Genomic DNA, 22,853 nt, shown 5'->3' on the forward strand with positions numbered 1-22,853 from the left:
GTTAATTGGTTTTATGTTTTTTGACTAAGACCAATCAGATGCATGTCTTTTGGTGGGTTTTCTTTATATTTGACGCTAATAGGAGACTAGTAAAGAAGGGAGGTGACCCTAAAACAAAGAAGCAATTGTATGTTTTTCTTTTAAAAAAGCAATTTTTGCAGTATCTTGTCCATTGGTATCGTTGTTGAAATATAGTGCTAAAAGGCAGTGTAAGTTCAGCACTCTACTCCAGAGTTTATTTCAGCAAAGACAAATAAAAACTGAGGAGCCAAAAGGCATATCCACATCTTTATTGTTGAAGTGGTTACTATAGAGAACCAACATGCAGTCTGGATGTAAAGCCCTTAAATACAAAGTGGACACAGCTGTATAAATTATATGTGCACTGTATGCCATGTAAAATATATACTGTGTATATTACTGTGTATATTTATATGTATAAAACATGCTTGATGGATAAAGGAGAGCGTACGCACGCACAAACAAACACACAGTGTCTCTCCACTTGCTAAAAAAAAAGCCACATCCACACAACAATGTGCCCAAACTATACAAAAATATCACAAGAACCTTTGAAGAAATACTTTGAATGCAATAGTGCTGTTCAGTATTTTGACTGGGTTTTGACTGTTAATCGGTACACTTCCCTTGGTTTCATAGTCGCGAATGACGCACATCCTAATGTGTCGCGGAGAGTACGCGTGTGACAAGAAGCGGACATGCAAGGTGATTTGGTCGCTTTGCCATGAAGCGCTTCACTCAAGTAAGTTTGGATCCAATGAATACAATGCTTGTGTCTCGTCTCTGGGGGAATCCCAGTTTTTTACATTCAAACGGCAGCAGGTGCTGAGCCTGGAAAAGGAAAGCAAGTAGGCTGCATCCCTTTCGTTCGTAAACAATAGAACGCTGAGCTGGCGGTGCAGAGCGGTAGGATTAACGGGATCCATCATTCAAAGAGTGTTTGGACTGACTCAATCGCAATAAGCAGCACTTTGGCGGTTCTTTCACCAAAGTCACTTCGTCAAGTTTCTGTGAGCAGCATAAACACACCTGACAACTACACTGAATGTTAATGGTGCTCAATTAGACCAAATAACTGGATTGCTGATCTTTTACGTGTAGTTTTCCACAGAAGCCCCTTCATTATACTGACAATGATAACACACAAAGTATTTTGGCCACAATTTACCAAGGACGAGGAGGAGATGAGGGTCCTTCAATCAAGTGCTGAGGTATGCGCAGCCCATCCCATTCTGCGGGAGCCGCCAATCCCCCGACGTACTTCAAGGTCTGCGTTGAACGCTCCCGGGGGAAGTCAAGGGATGCCGAGCCTTCGCGCGGCCACATCAACTGGAATAGAGATGAGCTGTTAGGAGTCGTGGCGTGAAGTAGGGGGTGCGGTGGAGGTGAAGTTCAGTGTGCCGATTGGCCAGCAGAGCTTTGAAATAAAATCTTCATTTGAAGACATCCTCAAGATGCGCCCAGCCTTCCTGTGCAAGGTTAGCTACAGCAAGACAGAAACAGAAAATTTAGGATTGCAGGTGTCCGGGGGGGGGGGGCAATTTCCAGGAGATGGATTTACACCTCTTGACTCGGGTGAAATCAAGTAAAGCAATTAAAATATCGTCTCATGGAGATCATTGACTCCACTTTAGTCATCATGTAGTTTTGTACAGCCACCCAAGAACACCTAGTTGACACAAGCATAGAGCCCTTCGTGCAAGTTGCCCACCACCACAAAATGACCCAACATTAGAGAAATAATCTTGTACCATAGTCCACTGCTGGAATGTTCTCGGAACAATCTGAGGCCATTTGACCTAGTGAATAAAACATTTTTTCATGAGTCAAACGATGTGTGTACAGCCTCAGCACAGGTGATCAAATCGATGAATTTTCAAGACACGGTGGGAGGAGAGCAATCTGGCAGAGTACAAGTCGGCCGCGCGCATTAGTCAACCCCACCTTTTTTTCTTTTTCTTTACTTCAATTTGGGTGAATTCTTCATCATATATCGAATAACATACTGTTGCGGTTATGGTGTGTGTGTGGGTGTGTGTGTGTGTGTGTGTGTGTGGGGGGGGGGGGGGGGGGGGGGGGGGGGCGGGCAATGTACGCATGCGCGTAGACCCAAATGTTGCAACAATAAAACAATTTGACGTTCCAATCCTTCATTTTTTTGACACAGTTAAATGCGATATCATCTACTAAAAGCCCGCAAAGTCATCATCACTATCTGACATGCCAAATAGCGCGATTTAAATCCCAAATGTCCTCTCCTTCCTGCTCGTCATTTGCGCATACATCCTTGTTACTCTTCCACACGTAGTCACCTTTGGACCCGTCCAATTTGTTTGATATTGAGGGCTTCGAAGATAATTTGCTGATCATCTTACTTGGGACGTACTTTACCTAAAGGACAACTATGATGACAATGTAAAGCGCATTTGAAAGTGCAAACCTGCTAAAGCAGATGCATACTATATAAAATTAGAGGTATAGATAATCGTTTTAAGCCTTGTAAATTACATATTACTTATTTCACATTGGAATTATTGTTATTCAAAATTGAATTGGTATGTTTTGACTTATGTGTCGACAACCCTAATATGGTGGTCAAAAATGAGGAAGAAAAACTCAACCTGTACATGGAGAAATATGGTACATATTTGACACAGAGTATTTTGCACATCCTTGATAAACTGAAAAAAACATGGAACTGCCACTCATGTCTCTAGCACTCACATCCCTCCCATTTCCTCATTCATCAAGAAGAATAATGTAAAGAGAAGTCTGCACACAGTGTTACCATAGCAGCAATCTTACTCTTATGACTATAAGAGTCATTGGAAACAAATGTACTACCTGCTCTTGCTGGTGGGGAGCTGTCGACTGGGCCTCCTAAGGGACTGGCTGGGCTGCACTTTCATAGAGGTGCGTGGCGAGGACCGTGAAAAGTTCTCAGCAGGTGGGGGCTTCTTGGGAATCTTCTTGACCAGGCGGCTCACCCACTTTTGTTGCTCCTCCTGAGACATGGCGAGCAGCAGCAGGTTCTTGGCCGTAGACACGTCATAGTTCACTGAAGTGACAAAATGTTTTATAGATTTAGTAGTACTACACAGGAAAATGGGTACTGGTAAAATGGGCTTGATTAACTTTACCTTTGCAGGGAGCAACAATGTCCTCCTTTTTGTCCATATGATCCTTATGGCACTTAATGTGGCAGCGCCGACATTCCAAGGCAGGCGGAGGTTTGAACATGTTCCATAGAGGTTTGGTGCAAGCCTCACAGTTGGTGGGGAAGTGGTAAAGTGTGTGGATGAACTCGTGGCCTTTGTGACAGATGTAGCTGGACTTTTCACCGATTGGCAGAGGTTCAACAGGAAATTCCGGTTCCTTTTTGCTCTCCCCTTCGTTGGCATAAAGAATCTAAAGAAAGAAAAGAATGATCCAACCTATGCATTTGTCTTTAACCCAATGGCACGGTCTACTGTATGTCAAATAATGATCTCCACATGGATACATGGTGTGGAGGTAAGTTCCCTGTTTATGATAAGGTAGCTTCTTGTATTAGCTGGCCCCAACCCTCAGCATTGCATTCTCTAAGTAAAACAAAATGTTTTATTGCCAGTGATGAGCCAGCTAACAAGACCTAAAACCGTGGCACACTTTGGATTAGATGATTTAATTGGTTTAATAGGTGGTAGTGTACATGAATGAGCATGGTAATACAAAACAAAATTAATGAAATACAGTACGACCTTAATATACCAAACATAAGATGCACCTGTGTATAAGACGAACCCTTAAATTTGGGGGGAAATCTGATTATTTCTTTGTTACTGTGTTTAAGATGCACAAACACTTTGGCAACATCGTGAAAACGATAATAAAACAATCAATCTAATCTTCATATAATCATCCATCCATTTTCTAGAGCTGCTTATCCTCACAAGGGTCGCAGGCTTGCTGGTGCTTATCCCAGCTGGCTTCAGTCAGTAGCTTCATATAATCAATCTTGATATTTTCTTCCTTTGTTGTTTTCTTTTTTATCAGACAGGAGTAAGACTTAAAAACTTTAAAATTTGAAAGTAAAAAAATAAAAACTTAAAATTTCGAAGAGGTTCTACCCTGACATGTTTCGGCATTTTTTCCTTTCGCTTTCTTCGCTTTCTCAGTGTCACCTGAGAATCCCGTGACTTGTCTTTTTGTCAGCTGATGTTTTCGTGGAGGCGTGACTCACCTGTCAGATTTTTGACAGGAGGGTCACACCTACTGCTGTCAGATCCCCTCCTCCAGGATGCTACTCCAGGTAGCGGAGAGCATGTACAGTAAGCTCCCTCATCCCTGTTTATGGTCCTCGGCCCCCGCTTCCTGATCTCGATTGCCTCCCTGATCCAGCTCTGATATTTATTTTCCTCGGTGCAGATGACTCTGGCCTTTTCCCAATCCATTATGTGATTTTCTCTTTTACAATGGTCTGTGATGGCCGACTTGCGATGTTCCTGTTGTGCCTTTTTTCTTATTGCTCTTGTTAGTCCAGTTGCTGTCTCCTTCTCACATTCCTTTTTGTGTACTTTCTTTCTTGTATTGAAACATCTCCCCGTCTCCCCGATAAATGTTTTATTGCATGATTGGCAAGGCATTTCAAAATTGGTGTTGCATTTGTTTTCCAGATGTATTCTGTCCTTAGGGTGAACCAGTATTTTTCGGAGTGTTGTGAGTGGTTTGACCGGTGTATTTTTTTGGGGGAGCTTACATGCTCTCCACTACCTGGAGTAGCATCCTGGAGGAGGTGATCTGACAGCAGTAGGCATGACCCTCCTGTCAAAAATCTGACAGGTGAGTCACGCCTCCATGAAAACATCAGCTGACAAAAAGATGAGTCACAGGACCATCAGGTAACACTCTGAAGTAGGCGAAAGAAAAAACGCTGAAACATATCAGGTTAGAACTTGGAAATTTTAAGCTTTTTACTTTCGAATGTTAAAGTTTTTAAGTCTTACAGCTGTCTGATAAAGAAGAAAACAACAAGGAAAGAAAATATGAAGATTGATTATATGAAGTTACTGACCGAAGCCAGCTGGGATAGGCACCAGCAAGCCTGTGACCCGTGTGAGGATAAGCACCTTTAGAAAATGGATGGACGATTATATGAAGATTAGGCCACAATGATGATAAGTGTAAACTTGCAATTACAGACCTGGAATATTCTTGGAATGTCTTTGGCATCAGCTCGGTACACATCCGTTTGAGTGACAGGGCGCACATGGAAGAGTTTGCTGTATAGAAAAAAAAACAAAAAACATTAAGCATGCACCCACCGCAATGAGCAATACATGTTCAGGAAGTAGTTATTTGACAAAAGACCTATTTTCTCGGGAATTTGTAGGTACTGTACTCACTCTATATCTAGCACCATATAAGGGATTGACTGCTCTTTGTCTTGTTCACTCTTGTAGAAGAGAATCTTCTTGCTGCTCACAACAACATACTACAGGAAAAAGAGAGAACACGGTCAAGTTAGAAAGAAGAGTACATTTGCTTATCTTGCACTTGTCAGTTTTGAATGTTTACCTTTTTTTCCCATCCAAACTTCTTGGTGTTGTTCCGCACAGGGAGGGATAGCCACCCTTCAAGCCTCGTTTCTAATAGAAAAAAAAAGCCTTAGTCTCATGTCTGCAAGATTCATAACAATTACTATACTCAGAGTTCATGCTAATAAAAAAAAATCATGTGAATAAAGGGATTTGCATCCGTTTATCTCTTCATTTACTTTTACCTGTAAAGGCATCATCAGCATCAAAGTCCGGCCCACTGCTGATGCTGGTAGAGTCTAATGACTGCACACTGAGTGACTGGAGGAGATTCCTCAGCTGTTCAATGTCACTGTCTTTACTGTCCAGTGCCATCTGAAGCTCAATTCGCATCTGACTTTCATCTGCTAATTGCTACAAAGAACAAATAAAAATGAAACAGATAAAGGCGATATGATGTTGAACTTGCTTTTATATAACTTTGACAAAAGATATGTAGAGCTTTCTGCCTAAGATTTTAAAACACATATTCAATCGGTTTATCTAAAATGTCTCATGAAAAATGTCAAACCAGGCTGAGACTGTTCTGCTCACCGCCTGCATTTCGTTGATCTCTCGCTGATATTTGATGATGGTACTGTTGAGTTTTTCCTTTTCGGATCTCAGTTCCAGCTGCAGCTTCCTGTTCTCCTTTTCCTTGCGACGCATGTCCGTGTCATTGCCACGGCGACTACTTCCACCACGCACCTCCTTCCGGTTCATGATCTCGGCCAGCTTATTGACAGCCTGTAGAGGGAGATGTTATTTTTTTAAACCCAACACTTAAAATGTATTGGTGTGAACAAGGATCTTCCAATGTTGAAAGAAATGGAGCTTTGCACGCTATTTGTTGGATATAGCAACACATCAAACCTGAGTTTTCAGTGTCCTCTCAGACTGCAGCTGCTTCTCAAACGTCTGCTTCATCTGATTGATCTGCTGCTCCCAATCCTTTGACTTCTCTGTATCTAGATTTGAAAAAGGCAGCAATTATGACTTCTTTCAGCAACATTGTACGGTAAATAAAACTTTTTAATACCTTCAAGGGCCTCCTTCATTTTGTTGTTGAGCTCTTCCTTCTCATTGGCCATATTTGCGACATCACTGGTAAGGGTTCTATTTGCTTCTTCCAACTGGAACATCAACAATATTGCAGGAGATACAGAAGGTTTGTATGTCACTGACATGTAACTTTTAACAGTAATGATTATTTTACATAACGCTGATGACGATCCAAATCCTCCTATGTTACAATTCGATACTTTTTCCCCCCTCATAAATATATCTTATTGATCAGTCCACACTTATGGTTGTTAGTTTTTAAATATTATTGACCAATCCAAAGCGTGGATAATGTTTTTTTCTCTACGACAACAGACTGTTCATGGTGAACAAAAATATTGTTTTGGAGGGGGGGGGGTCTCCTCATGTCTGAGGATTTTGGGGGTAAAAGAATTCCCTGACAGCAACGATAAAGAGGTTTCATGATTTACCGAATTGATGGTGATGTCCTTCTCTGACAATTCCTGACGATGGCGAGCCATCATCTCCTTCAGCTCCAGCTCTTTCATGATTTTTTCCTTCTCCAGATCAGAGTATTGTTCCTCAGCAATCGAGCGAGCTAGCTGCTCTGAGTCAGCCTTAGTCAATGTGATTTCCAGCTGGGCTGCCAGAGAATCTCTAAAATATTCACAGAAATGAAAGGCTGAGCATCATCCACAAACCTATGTTTTCTTTTTTTTTTTAAAGTAACATTTCCCTCATATTGTAGGAAAATATTACAATTATGTAACATGTAAAATGTAACACTTCCATCATAATTTAGGAAAATATTACATGTATATATCATGAATAAATATAAATAGCCATATACTTTTAGAAACATTTTTTAAAATATATTCAGCTAGCTATAATGATTTCATTTACAGTGGTACCTCGGTACTCGACCGCCTCTATACTCGACCAAATCGGTGCTCGACCAAAAAATTCAAGTAGATAATGCATCGGACCTCAAACAGATTTTCGGTGCTCGACTAGCCGAGCCGAGCCGAGCCGAGCCGAGCCGAGCCGAACGCGCTCCTCGGCCCTTCTCGGCCAGCGGGTAAGCGCCAGTTCAACTCAGACCGCCAGCGGAGTAAGACGTTTGTTCGAGTATTTCTTCCCGGATTTAAACTTTTTCGTGTTGCTCTAGCCCTTAATAATGGGTCCAAAGAAAGACAGTGATAAGGGGAAGGCAAAGAGGAAAACAATGAGGACCACTATTGAACCGAAGAAGGAAATTATAGCAAAATATGAACGCGGTGTACCTCGCGTCGCAGTTAGCTAGCGTCATCATGGAAGGAGTAACTCCCTCCCGTCCTCTCCACATCCATTCCTGTATGCCATCAACCACTCTCCAAAACGTAAGTAAATTATACAAAATGGTTTATAATGCTTCATTTATCTTTATCTTTATCATGTACTGCTTGTGCACATTTACTTGTGCACACATACTTTCCATTATTTCTTATGGGAAAATTGCTTTCGGTGTTCGAACAAATCGGTGCTCGACCACCACCTCAGAACGGATTATGGTCGAGTACCGAGGTACCACTGTATAGGGTTGACTCAACTACTATCAGTGTAATTAGCAGTATGTACCACTAGAGGCCACTATTACCATTGTAAAAAAAAACACATCTGCCTGCAAAAAATGTCGGGGTGCATGAGATTGTATCCTACCATCTTGAATTTGTTGGTTGGTTTATCAGGATTACAGAAAAAGAAAAAAATCTATTCAAACGTTAAAACACCTTTCATCTTGTAGTTCCTGAAGTGCCTGCTGCACTTCTTTCAAGTGTTTGTTCCGCTCCTCACATTCCTCTTTTAGTTCACGAACCTGGGTCTTATACAAAGTCTGTAAAACACAGGTCAAATTAATGATTGCTTTACTAATTTTAATGAATTGTTTTTATTACATTTTTCTTTTCATTATGAATGTATCATTGGCCGACAGCTTTGGTTTTATTCAGTTTCCAGATAAAAAGATGTTGGTAATTTAAAAAAAAGGGATGCTTAGATGTCACAAACATGCCTTTTCATGTTGTTGTTTTTTTTTGAACTTACAGAAAAATATTGCTCAGCTTCTAACTGGTCTTGTAATTCCTTCATTTGCCCGTCTGAGTCTTGTCTTTCTCTGCAGACAAAGCAGGGACATTTTTATTGTGATCCATCCACTCTGCATATCCAAATATGAAATGTGGATTGCAATAAGTAGTACCAAAAATTAACTGACCTACGCAGTTCCTGGTTTTGCTTTTCCAAGCTGCGTTTAATGTCTAGTAGGTGATTTGTTTCTTGCTTGAGCTGCTTTTCGGATGATCGCAGAGAGTTGAGTTGCTGGTTCTGGGCCTTTAGGTCATTCTGAGTCAGGTTACGTTTCTGGGTCTCCTGCTCAATCTTCAGCGTTAAATTCTTCACCTGTAGGCATGGGCAGGAGAAAAATGCTGCTAAATGGAGTGAGAGGGTGTGTTGTTTGCTAACAAACATGCAGATCAAAAACCACTTTGAATCCCAATAACTGACTGTTGTGGTCAATAACCATATAAAGAAATGTTTATTTCGATACAGCCCATAAAGATTAAAATCATTAATAAATTGATGCAGTAACTCACCTCCTCTGTGAGGTGGTCTTTGTGTCTACGCAGCTCATCCAGCTTCTGAAGAGCTTGTTTATAGTCACAGTCCAACATGCTACTCTGCTTTTCCTGTTCAAGTATTCTGTTCTCCAGCCGCAGTTTGGCAGCTCGTTCCTCCGCCAACTTTTGCTCCAACTCTAGATTGTAGAAAAGATGAATCAAGATACACATCAAGGGAAAGTTTTACAATAGTTAAAGGTCTCACACATTTTTCTTTTTTTTTCACCCAGAAACAGGGAAAGTACAAGATGAATGATGAAAAAGTAAACTCCGTTAATCTTACCCTTCATAGACTCTGATTTTGCACCCTCGATGGTTACTTTTATCTTGTTCTTATCTGTTAGCAAAGCCCTGGTGGCTTTATGGGAACTCTCTTCCTGCTCCAGCCCCTGCTGCAGCACCTTGAGTTTGTAGGTCAAATCAATCTCTTTGTTGCTCTTCTCCTGTGTACAAGCACAAACATGTTTCAGCATTCAAGTACTACGCTGGAATAGTCACTGATGCCCAATAATGACAAAATCCCAAACAAAGTACAGAAATGAGGCTTGAGAAGGAAAAAATTAATGTGCAGCACTGGATGTAATTTGAATATTAACCTTTTCCAAATCAGTTAGCTTCTCTTGGAGATGCCTCTTCTCAGTCTCCATTTTGGAGAGAGCTCGTTTCTGCTGCTGTAATTCTTCCTCAAGGCCAGAGACACGTCCTGCAAGATGGATATGGCAAGTAGATGTTTCAATAACTTTTTTGGGCACAGAAAACAATGCATGAAGTCTAAGAGATTACTCATAGGTAGAATAGGGTTCTTTGAATTTTTTAAGAAAAACAGTTCAAGACTGTGACTGAAATAAAGTTATCTAGGCCAGTGGTTGTCAAAGGGGGTATGTGTATCCCTGGGAATTTGTGAAGGCACTTCAAGGGGTACGAAAGATATTCTGCAGGTTATGTTTTTTTCATGCTATGACAGGAACAGTACATTTTTCTTTTTAAATTAAGAGCAAATTAATGAAGCCACTTCAATGTCATGAGTGATACAATTTTCCAGTATAAGAGGCAGAACTAAAACAGACAATGTCAAACGCCGTTTCTTCAGTAGCTACTAAATTAAATCCGCCTAGAGATACCACATCAAATTTAGGTTCAAATCAGACACAGACTGCACAGAGTTCTGTTCTATGTCTTTTTTTCCCCCATCCAAAGTGGTTTGTGCTGGTGATACTTCGAGGTACACTATTGATAAATGGTTGAGAACCACTGATCTAGACCATATATAGTGATATAATACATTTTTTTAATGACTGTGATGCTTCCCCTGGCATTAAATAATTTATGAGAGATGTAAGAAGAATAGTTAGTTCACGTATTACAGTCGCCAGAAAAAGGTAAGTAGTAAAAGGGGAGGATCCCCAAATCTAATTGTGCCTGGTTACCTCCTGTATCCCTCCCCTATGGTCTGTACTTAAGGTCATAACAAATCCAGGGAGAGGTCTCCATTTTCACGACTCCTCTAATACGTACAACTTTACAAAAAGGGTTTTAGTGTCATGAATGTTTATAAAGGATTGGTGGCAAGCTTGTTTAACTGTTAACGTTTTACTTAAACTGTAAAGTGTGTGGCTGAAAATGATTTAGTTTAATTGCTGCCTATTTTATCTGTCTGCTTTTTAAAATAGTGCTGTTGCTCTCTTTGAATAGTTGTTAAATAAAAATTGGCAAGCTGACAAGGATCACAGCACCACACCTCAGTTTACACAATTAGATAAGTGATTTTATTGCTGTTAAGGCGGCCACCTCCTCTAATAGGTCGGGTACAAGATATATAAAACTTGTTCAATCTATCCCAACAAGTGTTCTGTTATTTACCTTTCTGATGTTAATTCGTTCTCAAATGCTACAGGTGACTGTGCAAGTTGTAAATATTTAAAACTGTAACTAATTCCTGATATGTACCCTTTGTATTTAGTTTACATTGTTTAGTGGCCTTATGCCGAATGTCATGTGAACAAATAGTAAAACAGGATAGAGGACTGCCTTTATATGCAGTGATGATTACAATAACTACAAGGTGACAACCTGAAATTGCAAGAATATTGCTATGCTTTCATATCGCAACCATATTTGGACATAAAAACGAGATGAAACACCCCAAATGTATGCATCTTTCACATTGCGTATGTAACCACGACCAATGCCTAAATATCAGGCAATAAGTAATACATTCTTTTGTTTTGAATGTAACATTCTGACTATAGTTCATTTTCAGCACTTTGATGTACAAAATTTTCAAGAGTTCTCAAAGCACTCATGGAAAAAAGTTGAGTCAGGTCTTTAATATCTGAAATGTACAGTTTGTATTTTTGTATCGCTATGATTCATTTAATCGATTTGCTTAAACCGATACCATGAATACGTACTGTATCTTAGGTTAAATTCCTGTGCTGACTAAAGCATTTATCTTACGCACCAAGCAAGTCACTGATGGTCTCTGAGCCCTGGCTGTGCTCCCTGCGCTCTGTTTCCAGGGCGGCCTGCAGGCTGATACATTCCTTCTCTAGGCTTAACTTGCTGCGTTCCAGCAGACAGCATTTGTCCTGCAGTTCCCGCATGTTCACCTCCAGCTGCTGCAGCTGTTTGCTGTTCTCTGCTTGGGTTTTACGGAGCCTCGCTGCAGACTCCGATTCAGCCCGCAGCAAGATATTGGCTTCTTCCAACTGCGAGAGAATAATTGTAAGATTTACAAAACTCAGGTTCGCAACAAATATTTGAAGTATTAAGTTTTGACAGAAAGGTTAAATACAATTTAAATGAACATTGAGAGAGCCAAGCACTCATCAATTCAATCTGCAAATTGTAAATCAAGTAAACTGTTATAGGGAACATTTTATTCTATGTACAGTGGACCCCCGTGTTACAGCGTCCCTAGGTTATGTTTTTTTCATGTTGCGATGTGGAATACAGAGTTTTTTCATCCCGCTTTAAGGTATTTTCCCCATTTTATGAAAAAACAACTGTCATGACCCTAGGGGGTTGGATATATTTGTGTTGTTTTGTCTCATCTGCAGGCATTTTTAGGTAATTGCACTTATTTACTGTTGCCGTCAATGCCTCCATGCAACGCGTCACTACAATGCTGGTCTGCTATTGGTCGGAGTCTCCTCACGGAGATGCTGGTCTGCAATTGGTCGGCCTCACTCGTTTCAAAAATCGCAGAATGGTAAAACGTTGTTCTATCGTGAGTGGTTACGAAACCATATTTATCGTGCATTTTACTGCTTGATTCAAACTTGAATGGGTTCGCCATGGGTCCCAAGATTGCTAGTGATGTTAAAGAGAGAAGTAAGAAGATGATTTATATGTAAACAAAGCTGGAGATAATCAAGAAATACGAAGCTAGCCTAGACAAGGCTATCCTTAGTAGGGAATATGGGCATAACATGCGCCACTGAAAGGTAAATAAATCCTTTCTATATTTTATATTTATGATGTTTTCTGATTGTATACATGTATATTATATATACGTAGCACTTACTATACTATTTTAGTACCAATTTTTAATACGTATGCACAATTTTGATGTTTTTACATGGGGTTCTAAACACATTAGCTATTTAACATAGGTTTGGATTGCCCGCCATACGTTGAATTCGCCTTACGAGCCCATCCGCGGAACGGATTAATCTCGTAACACGGAGGCCCACTGTATACTTGTTTTTGTGACCATTCATTCAAATGTACCTGACAATGAAAAGATCAACTAATAATAGTCAATGTGTTCAAGAACGAAAAAGCTCTGTGGACACAAGAAAACCAGTTAACTGACCTGTTTCTGCAGATGAATGTTCTTTTCATTAGAAATGTGAGAATTTTGATTCCTCCTTTTTAAGTCATCCAGCTGATCACGAAGGTTGTTAACTGTAAAGTTAGGTATGACAAAAAAGTATAAGCACTATCAATTTCACTCAGAATAAAAAGCTCCTAATAAAGTTTTTAAATAAAAAAAAAGAGAAAAATATTATTCATTAATGCAAAAAAATATAACAGTGATGATTTCAATTATTCTGTTGTTACTCTCTTCTCTCACCTTCGTTTTCCAGACACCGTTTCCTGTCAGCTTCACTTTCAGCTTTGCGCTGAGTCTCCAGGCTCTTGTGCTGCAGAAGGGCCTTCTCTCTTTCCAGCTGCCTCAAACTAGACTCCAAATTCTTCCTGCTGGTCACCTATCATTTAAAATGCGGCACTACATATTAAACAGAGTTGCTTTCACAATCTTGTGATTTCATGACTATAAGGACAAATTTTCATTTCATCTTTAGCAGGTGCTTAAGTCCACAAGAATTGTGGTTGTTAGCAGTTTAAAAGCACTGGCATTCAACACCCCCACCCCCACCCCTCCAAATAAAAAAACAACAACATAAAAATAAATTAAGAATTAATGAATCAACTATCCACTATAAGGAACACTGAATTGTAGGCCATCAAGATATTGCAATACAAAATATATAAGTAAAATTTGCAACAATTTTCTGTGCAGTTACTGTACTACCTCATCTTCAAGTTCTTTGGAGACTTTATCCATACGACTAGTGGCAGCTCTGAAGGGTTACAGAACAATTATAAGAAACTTTAGTATTTACATTGATCCATCTTTTGTTAAGCTTCAGTTTATGTACCTGAATTTGTGCTCTAGATCATCTTTGGCTTGCTTCTCATTATTCAGTTGCATTTCCAAGTGGCGAAGTTTCTTCTGTAATGCTGCTGACTGAGGAACAGGGGAGAAAAATAATCAACTTAAAAAAAAAAATCACATTCACCTGTGTAACTTTGTCGAAACACTTCCGCAAAATGAACCAGTCCAGCTGGTCTTGACTCTTGGGACATTAAAGATGATGTTGCCAAAAAATGAATATGTAAGTGTACTTTTTGTGGGCTTGTGTTAATATTTATTTCTAACATTTATGTAACTTCAAGTAACATGGGTTTTATTAGTGTGGTTGGGGAGAATAAAAACAAGAAAAAAACTCTCTCACTGTATAGTGAGAATTGACTTACCTCTCCTTTTGAATTATCAATATTACATGAGGAGTTGTTGGCACCATTTAGTAGCCTAAACCATGAAGCAAAAAAGACATGTCAAGTGCAATCAATGCTTACTGTAACTCAGACAAGTTAATGCCCCCATGAACCTTAATCTTGTGTCTTACTGGTCTTCTTTGAAGTAGGTGAAGCCCACAAAGGGGAGCTGATTTCCAACAAAAGCTTTGGGTGTGGGGAAGGTCTCTACATCACCTTTGTCATCTTCAATCTCATCAAAGTTACTGGTGTCGATGTCACTGCTCAGTTCTGGGACCACTGGTGCAACAGCTAAGAAGAGGAAAAAAAAAAATCACAGCCTTATATAATTAACTGGGGTGTTTCGATTTCTCTGATTGTATGTGGTGGTACTAACTCTCTCTAATGGTGTCAAAGGTCCACTGATCATTCCTGAAGAAAGGGTGTCTCTTGATCTCCTCTACACCATTCTGTCCTAACCGTACCTCCCTTAAAAAAAGGGGTGAGCAAACAAAGATTCCTTTAGTCTACATTTCCCATTTTGCTGTAGTAAAAAAAGTGACCCGTAAAATTTTAAGATTAAGTTTTTTTAAATTACATTAGTAGCATTAAATGTCAATTTATGTCTGCAATACTGTGCTATTGATTTTGTCTATACAAGTCACTCTATATTCTGGATGAGTGAACATGAGAGTGGGTGAGTGCAACAGAGATTTTTGGCGAGTTACACAATGTGACAAAATGCCAAAAATAGAGGCAAAATTCCCATTCATCCATCCAATTTCTATACATTTTTAAAAGCAGTGTTCAGCCGATGTTAGAGCGGTGGTTCTTAACTTGTGTTTAATCAGACCCAAGGGGTACGGTGAGTCGGGCTCAGGGGTTTGGCGGGGCATCCAATGCGTAGGTCATCATGTCAATTTGTGATGACATGCTTCGTTTGGCCATCACTGGCTCCAGATGATCACATTACATTGCTTGGCATTTCAGTGCAGTTAATTTTGTGCATCATTAAAATAACATATAACTATGTCTTGAATTTGAAGAAAAAAAAAAAACATTTTATTTTCACTAGAGAAGGGTTCGCTGCTGCACCTGCAAAGAGACTCCGGATAAAGCCGAAGATATTGGACAGATGGATGGAACACTAAATGCTGTTCAGTCATTATGGGCAGGAAGTAAAGGTCATATATGACGCGTAACATGCCATTCTGTTTTAATTACACTCATCTCCATTTTGTGGAATCATATTGTAAAAAGTAAACTTGATTTATTTCCATACCTGTCAGTCAAGAAGGCACAGATTATATTCTTTGCATCTTTGGAGATCTCTACATCATCAGGAAAGTTGAGGGAATTTTTATGGTCCATGATCTTACTGTAGGTTCCCACCAGAGAGTCAGCATAGAACGGTGTATCACCTGAAAGTGTGCAAAAAAAATGAGTTCATTCTAATTTGGTAAAAGGGAAAAAAACACTTTGGCACTTATAAAGGCAAAAAAAAATAATAAACCCTGACCAACAAGCATTTCGAAGATGAAGACGCCGACTGACCACCAGTCACATTCTCTCCCATAATACCCATCACCTCCCTGGGATTTCAGCACTTCAGGGGAAATGTAGTCAGGTGTTCCAACTGCTGTGTCACAATGTACCATACCAGTCTGTGATATAAGGCAAAATGTAAATCTTCAAACAATTTTACAAATAGATTTTACATTTACAAATTCAATTCATGTGCTAAAACTCCCATTGGAGCCTAATGTTATCCTTGCAAAGAAGTAAAACAATGTTACATCCAGAATCAAACATTTGTGAAGTAAGAAAAACCTGATTTAAAGAAACTAGAGCTTTAAAGTTATACAAACCATTCCAAATGTTGTTATGCACAACATCACACAGGATGTTATCATAATGCACAAGACCTCTGTTCAGCAAATATAAAAGAATGTGCATCATTGTTTTTTTGGGGTCAACATTTATTCCAAACTAAACAGAATTCTCAAGAGTGGAAAAAAAGATATAGAGTGATAGTTATGTGAGCGAAGAGGACTCAAAGCACAGACTATAGCACAACCATTCAAGTTTCTCACTCAGGAGCAAAGTTACATGAGAGTGTTTTACTAAATTTACTTAGTGTGCTATTATACTTTCAATTTTAGGGGCTCCACTGCATTCTAATATGAAACAAATGGAACAAATGGAATCTAATGATTTTCTAGTGTGTAATACCACACCATGTGTTAAATGTTGCTCACTCGGCATCCACTCATGATGCTTAAAGGGTGTTTGTTTCCATCTTGAGGATTGTTCTTTTTTCCCCCGTGAGTTTTTTGAGGATTTTCTTGCCCAGGTTGGTGGGCTTGGATCAAGGGATGTTGCTAATTTTTGTTAACAGTGGGTTTGTGACTTTACTGATTGAGAGTTCTACAAATTTAGTTGACTTTAAAAACATATAAAACTCACAGAGTCCATCTTCATGCACGTGCCAAAATCAGCAAGCTTCAGGTGTCCATGTCTGTCGAGCAACATGTTGTCTGGCTTGACATCGCGGTGAATGAAGCCCATTGAGTGAATAGCATCCAGGGCCATCACCACTTCTGCAGTGTAAAACTTGGCCCATTTCTCTGGCACATCATAGGTACTGGTGAGGTTCACCAGGTCACCTCCTGGCATATACTCCATCACCATGTAGAGGTAGTGCTCATCTTGGAAGGCACAGCACAACTGATCAAAAAAACAGGACAAGCTCTTTTATCGACAATTACGCATAATGTACTCAGAGAAAAATGAATGTAAAAGGGAACCAGGGTGCATCTGATCAGACGCTTAGCTTAAATGTCATACCTGTACCACCCATGGACTGTTGGCAAAGGCCATGATGTCCCTTTCTTCCCAGAAGAAGGCAGAGTCAGATCGTTTGATCATTTCAAACTTGCTAAGAAGCTTCATGGCATAGACTTTCTGAGAGGCTTTATGCCTTACCTGAATGATGGTGGTACAAATTTCATTTGTATGGTGCTTTATCAGACATCACATTTGATTTCCATTTAACATTCAAATCGGATTACGTCTAAATTCAGGCATACTCACCAGTTGAACCTCACCAAAAGCTCCTCGTCCAATCACTTTAACTCTATCAAAATCATCAGACTTCATCTGCAGGTCACGAACTTGTCTTATGACATTTTCGTCTAGGTATAAAATGACAAATAGTGGCAATAATTGTCATAGAACATGAAACTGTATTAAATTAAAACCACTATTCTTATACTTGAGATACTTACATCGATTTAAAAAAGTTTCAATATTTTTATTCTTGCGAAGTGCAGGGTAGTCCAAATCTAAAACCACAGCATTTAAGGAGTCCTGGAGGGAAAAAAAAGCAGGTTGAAATTAAACCGAGAAAACTGAAAAAAATCAGTATATCCCCAAAAATGATTTAAAGGGCTCAACATTCACTGAATGATAACAAAAATTTTTGTTTTATTGTAATTTTTATCATCAAACTTTACAACCGCCATTTTGTGATAACAGGATGACTCTACTGTACAAACAGTCCTTGGCATTTGTGTCAACCACAAAAAAAGACCACCTCAAAACAACAATAAACAATTTTAAAAACCTATTTGCGCCACCAAAAACCATAGTCTCCTGAGACCCAGACGAACTCTTTTGTGTCCACTCTTGTGTCGATTTTGTCTTGGCAAGCCAGCATAGTTATCACATCTCACCCAAACTAAACTAAACTAATGTGATGTTGTTGGAAAGGCCAGCATGTCATCTACTGAATAAACTAGGACGTACTAGTTAGCTAAAGTGAATCAAACAGTATGTACTGAAAATAAATGTCCATTACATTGGACACAAGAAAATGCCGGGTTTTGAGATTATATTTGACCAATGTTCATATTATGAATTTATTGATTTAGAAGTGTGGCTCAATAATTTTGTGAACATCATCACCGCTTGGTCAAGGTTGTTTTATTTTTTTTTAATTATTTTTTTTAATCAGTATCTTTTCTGCCTCTCCTCATGCCATTCCAAACACTCCCCACTCAACTGCAGTCAGTCTGCGGAAAGCGAACACTCGTCATTCAACAGCTCAACAGCACTTCCCCATTAAAGGACTAACCTTACACAAAGCGACTATTTAAGGGGAAAATAATACACATGCAGGGGGCGGAGACGGGCACATGGGAGGAAGAAGGGGATGTGCACATACAAATAAATGCACTAGGCTCTTCCAAAAAGTAATTCAGGAAATGATCCACCCCGCCCCATGTTTGGCAGATAATTTCACTATGATATAAAGGCAGTCCCTATGTGCAACTCATTTCCTCTGTGTTGCAAAACCCCCAAAAAAGACTGCCTATGATTGTCTAGTTTCATTGTATGTTGTGATATTTGAAAGAGTTTCTCAAGATCTTCAGCAAGCATAATGTTTGCTTCTGTGGTTACTTTGCAATAATGTAGAGGTTTTGTCACATTAGGAAATACAGAGACCCACAATGACACAGCAGAAGATAAGACATTCTATTTAAAGGTTTAGCCAGAATTTGTAAAGAACAGGGTTTTATCACAAGGGATGATAACTTTTGCCTGCATAGTCAAAAAAGACATTAGGTCCCAATCTCTCTACCCTTCTGTACATCAGACAGAATTCATCAAAACATTGCTGTGGAGGGCACATGTATTCTGACAAAACATCAAAATATACAGTAGCTGTTGAAGGGGGTGGATACTATTTTCCCAAATGTTCCAATGACCGAAGCCCTTGAGTGAAGACATTGGCCAATATCAGATTCTGATACTATGATTCCCTTGAGCAAAAATATCACGGTATTAAAATTATTGCTAAATGTTTTTCCATTGAATACAATGTATTTTATTTTTTAAACAAAATATTGAATACTTGGCACATGAAGAAATGTGTATCATGTTCAATCCAAATTAATTAATTACTTAACATTCTTGAGTTTTAATTATTCTGAGTGCCCGTCACTGATAAACTAGTTTTAACACCCCACCGCACTTCCATGAATGTCCAGATGAAGGCACACTTGACGAAGAATAAAATCCTCTAAAATTACAAAATTGTGATATCTTTTCAAAATAGCGTTGAATATTATCACCCTAAAATTATACAGAAATCAAGTTTGTTGTACCATCTTGAGCATTAATAAGCAGCCTTTTTGAAGCTATTTGAAGATCCAAAAAGGGGCATGGAGGCTGTGCAAAGTGTAATTACTTGATTCAATTGGTTCAGGCTTTGTCCGATCGGCTCCCAGAAGTGGGCAACAACATCAAAATTGGGTATAATTACTGATTTTGACACATAAAAGTGTCATGTCATCTAATTTTTTTTAAAGATGTGGCTTGCTCAGTCAACTTTGCAAGCAGCTAGTCATATTCTGCTCATTTTAACATCCACATTTGTAAGATTTAAAAAAAAAAAACAACAACATTTTTTACCGGGTGTAGACAGTATTAGCTTTTATTGAATCCTTCACTTTTTTAACACCACGGTAAACCATCAACGTGGTTATTGGCCCATGCCTACTTGTCTGTGAGGCAAAAAGGGAACAACAAAGATGACTAGTTGGCTATTACCATGACGAAGACAAAGTACAGTGCTGCAATGTTTGAAATGACTACAATCGCCAAGCAAACAATCCCTATCACTAACTCGACAGGCTCACTCTGACCTTACATACACAGCGAGCCGCCATGTAAAGTCTGGATGAATAAATAAACATGTTGCACTGTCAGCTAAAACAGACAGCAATGGCAATGTACTCAAAGGAAAACGGTGTAAGTGCTTCTTCACAAGACATATTTCTTCTAGATTACACCACCATTCAATGCTATTTTTTCCATCTACCAGGAATTGTGCCAAACAAGGGGACTCATACTAACCTATGAAGGAAGCTACAGTATCAGCTAGGGCTGGTTATGAAAACTATAAAAAGTGCAATTTTTGCTTTAACTCCCAATGGATTGACATTTGCAACCACTTTGATGAAAACTATAAAAAACTATAAAAAGTGCAATTTTTGCTTTAACTCCCAATGGATTGACATTTGCAACCACTTTGATGTTTTCACTGTCCAAATCAGAATCTTCTTTGGCCAAGTATGTAGAACATGTATGTATCCAGTGTATAATCCAAACTAGTATTGCTGTAACAAGCAACAAGCATATTTTAATAATAAATCAACTGACAAGTGTTTGACAATGTGCAAAGCTGAAGAGACATCTTGCACTTGAATCCATCAGATGAATTTGGATTTACTACAGATAACTTTCGGTCTTCCTCTTTTAAAATACAGTACTTTTCATCTTCAGGTTCCAATCCCCAAGGGATACTATTTCACTAATCTCTTCCTGATGTCCATCACGTTAAACACACCAAATTGTGAATCCTTTCCCCCCCCCACAGCCAATTCATTCTGGATGGTTGCTTGGCAACTAAGCAAAATGCAAAGAAGGGTGAAGTGTTTAGTGATGGTTCTTATTTCTTATACAATAGCACTGATAATATCAAGCACAGTGTCTGGCAAGTAAATATACTGTATTTTTCATTAGAGGGATGTTTACAGTAGTGTACTCTTTGAGAATTACACTCATCAAGAGGCTGCAGGGATGTAACCAACCTACCCATCCCGTTGTTGGGCAAGTGGAACAAAAACAAGAACCTGCCCCACAAAAACAACAAAATGAATGTAACAGTTTTAACTAAATTCCAGACGATTTAAAAATAGTTCTCAAGATAACCGGTGAGCCGAGCACAGTGAGGAGGATGAGGGTTGGCATGACCAATGAACTTTCCGTAACAGAAAACAGCGGGAATCCAACAGAGGCTCACAAATGTGCCCACGGAGACTAGCAGTAGTGGGTCTTACACTTGGATTTGAATGATTTGTGTCCCATGCTCCTGTGCCCTGTGCATTTTTGGTACTGGGGATTTATTAATATAGTACAGTCAACTGAGGAATGTGCTGGAAAAATATAAGAAGGGAAGGAACTTGAGTGCCCATGACGTCAAAGGTTAAATTGAATGACTCTTCATGATCTTAAGTGAGGACATCATTTCAACTCAATTGAAGTAAAAAAGAAGCATGCCTCTTCTAAAATAAAATAGGCATTATACATATATTTTTTAAAAAGTGCAGGATCTCTTTAACAAATAGATAATGTATACCTACGTACAGTCTACGGTTGTCATATTTTTACCTTGTCATTATACTAGTTGCCTTCTGTCATGGCATTACAGCAAAAGACACACAACTCATACAGTATTATTTAACGTACCCTATGTCATTGTATCTCACATTCCAATTGTTTACTTATGATGTTTAGCTTTGGGGAAAAAAAAAGGTGATAAAACCACAAGTTAGCTGATTATATTTGACCTGTGTTAAAGTTGTTGCTGACTGAATAGTTCAAGCTTAATGCAAATTGTGCATTCATAATAAGTACATAAACCTGTCAATACAGCATATACAATACTGTATGTGTGTTTGTGTGGGAAAAAAAATGCATGCGTGTGGGAGGTTATGTCTCACCAGAAGGTTGACAAAGCTGAAGCTAGATGGAGAGTGTTGTGTGGGAGCCTCCTGTCCGCTGCTCTGTTCAACTAACACCCTCATCCAACTAAAAATACAATTAGACCAGTGCTTCTCAATTATATTTTGCCAAGCCCCCCCCAGAAAAGAGAAAACCTTTCGCCCTCCCCCATTCCACAAGTATAGATAGATAATAAGACTATTATCTATAAAAATTATATAGAACTATACCTAAACCTGTATCCTTTTTAACATTAACAACAGCAAAAACACAACAATATAAATCAACTGTTAATTATTTTTACAGTGTTTATATGGGTTACAGCTTAGTCTAAAACAGAAAAAATAACCAAGTTCATCAAAGTGGCTGAAACTAAAAAAATAAAATAAAAGATGAAAATTCTTATTTTATTGCAATGACACTTCACATGACAAAAATCAAAGCTTTTCCCCTGGGGTCTGTAACTGCATTGGGGGATAAAAATGTTGCAACCCAGTTTTATTTATTTATTTTAATAAGTGACAATTTAAAGTCAAAAATCTGTCTACAAAAATTGGGGGTTGGCCAAAAATATAACATTGAAAGAAAATATTGAAAGCAATAATTTGTGAACAGGTCAATCCTTGGTTGCTCTAGCAAGAGTAAGCGGAGTCAAAATAATGATTCACTAAATCAACAGAATCCTTGACGATCAGTTATCAACCAATCAAGCACTATTGCCAGATGTGCTGTAAATTTAGCAAGGATTGTAAATAATGATGTGGTAGGATGTGGTACCTTTCTTTGTCCATCTCAGTGCTCAGTTGCTCTAATAGAAATCGCGAAGGAAACTAAACATCTACATTTGTGTCCAAGACATGCAAACTAGGTACTGTATATGACTGACGTGGAGTGTGACATTTTCAAGCCATTTAGGACTTGGACAACTGGGTCTTCTTTACTGAAGTGGAGCAACAAACCAAAAAAAGGCCACAAAGAGGCCTAG

The 22,853-nt window shown here is 39.0% G+C and overlaps 1 protein-coding gene across 4 annotated transcripts in view; it reads right to left on the reverse strand.

Annotated features, from left to right (window-relative positions):
- Window positions 1-275: 275 nt before the first annotated feature.
- rock2a (rho-associated, coiled-coil containing protein kinase 2a) overlaps window positions 276-22,853 on the reverse strand; it is a 35,325-nt gene continuing 12,747 nt past the window's right edge. Inside the window, exons 2-33 of one of the 4 annotated variants that reach the window (XM_088432410.1) lie at window positions 17,587-17,668; window positions 17,393-17,493; window positions 17,147-17,284; window positions 16,766-17,026; window positions 15,819-15,963; window positions 15,582-15,720; window positions 14,697-14,788; window positions 14,452-14,611; window positions 14,300-14,354; window positions 13,921-14,009; window positions 13,794-13,842; window positions 13,332-13,467; window positions 13,071-13,162; window positions 11,715-11,961; window positions 9,850-9,956; window positions 9,537-9,696; window positions 9,230-9,390; window positions 8,851-9,035; window positions 8,682-8,751; window positions 8,369-8,472; window positions 7,070-7,256; window positions 6,616-6,709; window positions 6,450-6,544; window positions 6,132-6,323; window positions 5,783-5,951; window positions 5,578-5,648; window positions 5,406-5,494; window positions 5,204-5,282; window positions 3,162-3,429; window positions 2,866-3,079; window positions 1,773-1,820; window positions 276-1,350 (exon numbers count right to left, since the gene is read on the reverse strand). In XM_088432410.1, coding sequence (XP_088288536.1) covers window positions 1,347-1,350; window positions 1,773-1,820; window positions 2,866-3,079; window positions 3,162-3,429; window positions 5,204-5,282; window positions 5,406-5,494; window positions 5,578-5,648; window positions 5,783-5,951; window positions 6,132-6,323; window positions 6,450-6,544; window positions 6,616-6,709; window positions 7,070-7,256; window positions 8,369-8,472; window positions 8,682-8,751; window positions 8,851-9,035; window positions 9,230-9,390; window positions 9,537-9,696; window positions 9,850-9,956; window positions 11,715-11,961; window positions 13,071-13,162; window positions 13,332-13,467; window positions 13,794-13,842; window positions 13,921-14,009; window positions 14,300-14,354; window positions 14,452-14,611; window positions 14,697-14,788; window positions 15,582-15,720; window positions 15,819-15,963; window positions 16,766-17,026; window positions 17,147-17,284; window positions 17,393-17,493; window positions 17,587-17,668 — 4,083 coding nt within the window. In that variant the 3' untranslated portion in view covers window positions 276-1,346. Of the gene's footprint in view, window positions 1,505-1,772; window positions 1,821-2,865; window positions 3,080-3,161; window positions 3,430-5,203; window positions 5,283-5,405; window positions 5,495-5,577; window positions 5,649-5,782; window positions 5,952-6,131; window positions 6,324-6,449; window positions 6,545-6,615; window positions 6,710-7,069; window positions 7,257-8,368; window positions 8,473-8,681; window positions 8,752-8,850; window positions 9,036-9,229; window positions 9,391-9,536; window positions 9,697-9,849; window positions 9,957-11,714; window positions 11,962-13,070; window positions 13,163-13,331; window positions 13,468-13,793; window positions 13,843-13,920; window positions 14,010-14,299; window positions 14,355-14,451; window positions 14,612-14,696; window positions 14,789-15,581; window positions 15,721-15,818; window positions 15,964-16,765; window positions 17,027-17,146; window positions 17,285-17,392; window positions 17,494-17,586; window positions 17,669-22,853 lie in introns of all 4 variants that reach the window. The other 3 variants (XM_088432409.1, XM_088432412.1, XM_088432411.1) reach the window with 3 other exon arrangements.

This window comes from Hippichthys cyanospilos, chromosome 14 (assembly GCF_059441005.1).
Source record: "Hippichthys cyanospilos isolate Australia breed blue-spotted pipefish chromosome 14, RoL_Hcya_1.0, whole genome shotgun sequence".
NCBI lineage: Eukaryota > Metazoa > Chordata > Actinopteri > Syngnathiformes > Syngnathidae > Hippichthys > Hippichthys cyanospilos.